Source organism: Cynoglossus semilaevis, chromosome 1, assembly GCF_000523025.1.
Source record: "Cynoglossus semilaevis isolate Cse_v1.0 chromosome 1, Cse_v1.0, whole genome shotgun sequence".
In the NCBI taxonomy this organism is placed as follows: domain Eukaryota; kingdom Metazoa; phylum Chordata; class Actinopteri; order Pleuronectiformes; family Cynoglossidae; genus Cynoglossus; species Cynoglossus semilaevis.
The window spans coordinates 23,384,443-23,387,922 of NC_024307.1; the positions used below are offsets into that span (position 1 = coordinate 23,384,443).

Sequence of the window (3,480 nt, forward strand, 5' to 3'; positions counted from 1 at the left end):
GAAACCGGGGGGGTGGTTCGGGCTCTAGAACGCCGCCCGGCCCCGTCTCTGGCGGAGCTGGACAGCAGCAGCTCCTTCAGCAGCATGGATGAAGACCACGACTCGGATTCAGACCCAGAAAGCATGGTACCCAACCAAGTGCACGGGCACCAGCGCCCTCCACTGGTGCGCTCCCGGGGCCGCGGTGGGCTGCACCGCATGAGCGAGGCCTTTGTGTGTTTCTTTGCTCCGGACAAGCGGCTGACACGGCTGATGGAGGAGCTGTCCAGAGACAGACGCTCCATCTTTGGAGGCATGGTTCAGGACTTTCTCCGGACTGAGAGGGAGACGCTCAAATCCCTGGCTTCTGCTTCATCTTCCTCTTCATCCCCTCAGGTGACCTCTGTCCAGCTCCTCCAGAGTCTGCGGCTGTTTCTGTCCCAGGCCAAGTGCTGCCTGCTGGACAGTGGAGAACTGGAGCCTCCTATTGAGACCCAAAATGAGGAGAATGAGAAAGGTAAAACAAAAAAAAAAAAAGTTTGAAATTATTCATTTATCTTTGTATGTGTATCTATGTATATATATTTATATTTATTTTATTGACTAAAATGATTGTTTGTCAAAACTATTCAGTTCCTGGAATATGTTTTTGTTCCTGGGTTTCTGTGGTGGAATTGTGGCCAAAGACGGGAAATATTTTTCACAATCATCATCAATATACTCTTCATCTCTCTCTCTCTCTCTACTCAATCTACCCCCCCTCCACCCCTGCCCCCCACACACTCTCAGCACCCCTCCTTCTGTTTCCATCTCCAACAGATGACATGTGATGTGATGCTCTGTCAGTTAGTGGCTACTTCACCAACAACAGCCTGGGTTTTATTCACTATTATTTACACAGAACTCTATCTGATACCACCCTCGAAGTAACCTGCCTATTTCTATCTTTCCCTCCCTCACTCACTCACTCACTCCATCTCTCCTTCCCTCCCTTCCTCTCCTGAATCGTGCTGCTCTTCAAGTGAGCGTGGGACTGTGATATCTTTTTATGATAAACGAGGGGGAGCAAAAAAAAAATGAAAAAAATGCAAATGCCTCCCACCGACGCAGTGCGAGATAAATCAAATCAGAAAGGACAGGGAGAGCGGGAGGAAAAAAGGAAGGAGGGAAGGGCCTGCTGTCCCCCCGAAGCCTCTGAGAAACCAATCCATCATCACACACACATTTTACTCACAAACACACCTACAGACTCACAAACACACAGAGGCGTCACCCCATAAAAAGACAGACCAAAGCGCAGGACTGCGATAGAAGATCTAAGTAGGACGTGAACATCCTGCGACACGTCTGCACTAATGAGGAGAATCAGACATTGATTGTGATGGATGTGAGTGCAGACGCTCTGGAGGCGGAGCTTCAGCCGTATCTGTTTTCCTACACAACCCAAACAAAAATGAGCTCCTTAGATTTGAAGCACCAGGTAAATTCACCGGAGCCTGAACGGACAACCATGGAAGCAGAACGTTTGCACACTGATGTCACATGGTTCAAAGGTCATGTGACCTTTATATATAAAGTTTCCAGTGTCTTATTTAGTCTTGTCTCTTTTCTTCTGTCTCTCCTCAGACCTGGCCCTGGAGCGAGCCATGTTCTCCTGCGTCCTCAGACCTCTGAAGTCACACCTTGAAAAAGCCTTGGTGGCGTTGCACGATCAGGACGGCTCCAACCAGAGACTCACCCAGAACATGCACCGCCTGAAGGGGGACGTGGCTATGGAGCGTCTAGGAGTGAGGACGGGGGTCCCTGACGTACGTGGAGTGGAAAGGGTGAAGCAGAAGCTGGTGCTAATGCAGAGGACACACTCGCCCATCGACAAAGTGCTGCTGCTGCTGCAAGTGTGCAAATGTGTGCACAAGGCCATGGGTTCATCACATGGTGAGGTCAAGGAGGTGTTGGTATTGTTGATGTGATGCAAAACTACTGGTGAAGAAATGTCAATAACAGGTAGCTGACAAAACAGCTCAAGGTTACCAACAGTATTGCACCAGTTAAAAGTTGCTTAAAATTGAGTATTTTTTTCAAAAGTGGCTAAACATTTGGCCCACAAAGTGCATATAAGTGAGTATAGGAATGAGCCAAAATATAGCTAAAATGTTAGCCTTTTAATTGCTTCAATTTAAAGAATTCATTTATAAAAGTAGCTCAATAGACAATTCAGTTAGGCCCAAAAATAAATAACATCTTCCTAAATGTTGGTCCAGGCAGAGCCTAAATTTTTATAAAATTGTTTTCATTTAGTCAAAAACAGAACTAGCATAAGTTTGTGCCAACTTTCCATCAAAAGCTAGCATATTAACGTAAAGTGTGTCCAGTATATATGTATACAAAATTAGGTACAAATGGTATATATATGTATACTTTCAGCCAAAATTAGGTACAAATTAGCAACAATTACAACAAAAACACTAAGTTAGCACTGTACTAGCTTAGGGTCAGACAAAAAAGTAGTTAATAGAAGCTAACGTAAGACCGGTAGAAACAATGTTCGCTTGTTACATAAATGTTTGTTCCTTTCTTTCCAGGACAGGAAGTGAGCTGGGACGACTTCCTCCCGTCATTGTCCTACGTAATAGTGGAGTGTAACAGGCCTCATATCCTAATCGAGGTGGAGTACATGATGGAACTGTTGGAGCCGTCCTGGCTGGGAGGAGAAGGTACCGGGTCACCTCAGAGAGCCTCATGTAAAGGAGTGTTTTTATTCTGACCAAACCCTGTGTCCAGGTGGATACTACCTGACCAGTGTGTTCGCCAGCCTGTGTCTGATCCAGGGCCTGGACGAGGAGACGCCGTCCTCAGGCTGCCTGACCCCCGAGGCGCAGGAGGCGCTGAAGGAGTGGAGCTGCAGACGGAGTCGTGACGTCCAGAAACAAAAGGAGAACCAGCAGAACCAGGTGAGAACAGAATGCTCTCGGTGTTGTGGCGACAGCAGCCGGTGTGGGTTTGTACGCAGTAGTAACACCTGGTGTGGAGTGTGGACGGATGTGTGGACAGTAGGAGCTGCTGCTTCTTATTCACAACAATGTCTTTGAGATTTTTCTGCATGAATGGGAGAGCGTCAACGACCTTGTAAGATTAAAGGATTACATCAGACAAAAACAAGGACCAGTCCATCTGAGCCCAGACTGGTCCAGACAGGGAACAGCTGTGTGGAAATGTTGAAATGAAGTAGACCAGAATCACCAAAGAAGAAAAGCCATCTCCAGGTAACTGGTAGTTGTAGGTTGTCCATAATTTAAGTGTCAGTTGTATAAAGTAAATAAATAGCGTGAACTCTACAACATTCAGAGTGACTTCCCAGAACAGTCAGCCAGTCCATAAATTATGATCACATGGAGTTTTGACTTTATTCGAGTCAGTGATCTGGTCTGACAGTCAACACTCTATGAGGGGTTTGGTCGACAAAGTCAATACAACCAGAACAATGCAAAATGGTGTGAACTT

At 46.4% G+C, this 3,480-nt stretch overlaps 1 protein-coding gene across 1 annotated transcript in view; it reads left to right on the top strand.

Annotated features, from left to right (window-relative positions):
* Nucleotides 1–3,480, top strand: part of rin1b (Ras and Rab interactor 1b) — a 10,062-nt gene that overhangs the window by 2,504 nt on the left and 4,078 nt on the right. Inside the window, exons 9-12 of the mRNA XM_025061605.1 lie at nt 11–496; nt 1,606–1,914; nt 2,562–2,693; nt 2,761–2,930. Of these exons, the coding sequence (XP_024917373.1) occupies nt 11–496; nt 1,606–1,914; nt 2,562–2,693; nt 2,761–2,930 (1,097 nt within the window). The remainder of the gene's footprint in view (nt 1–10; nt 497–1,605; nt 1,915–2,561; nt 2,694–2,760; nt 2,931–3,480) is intronic.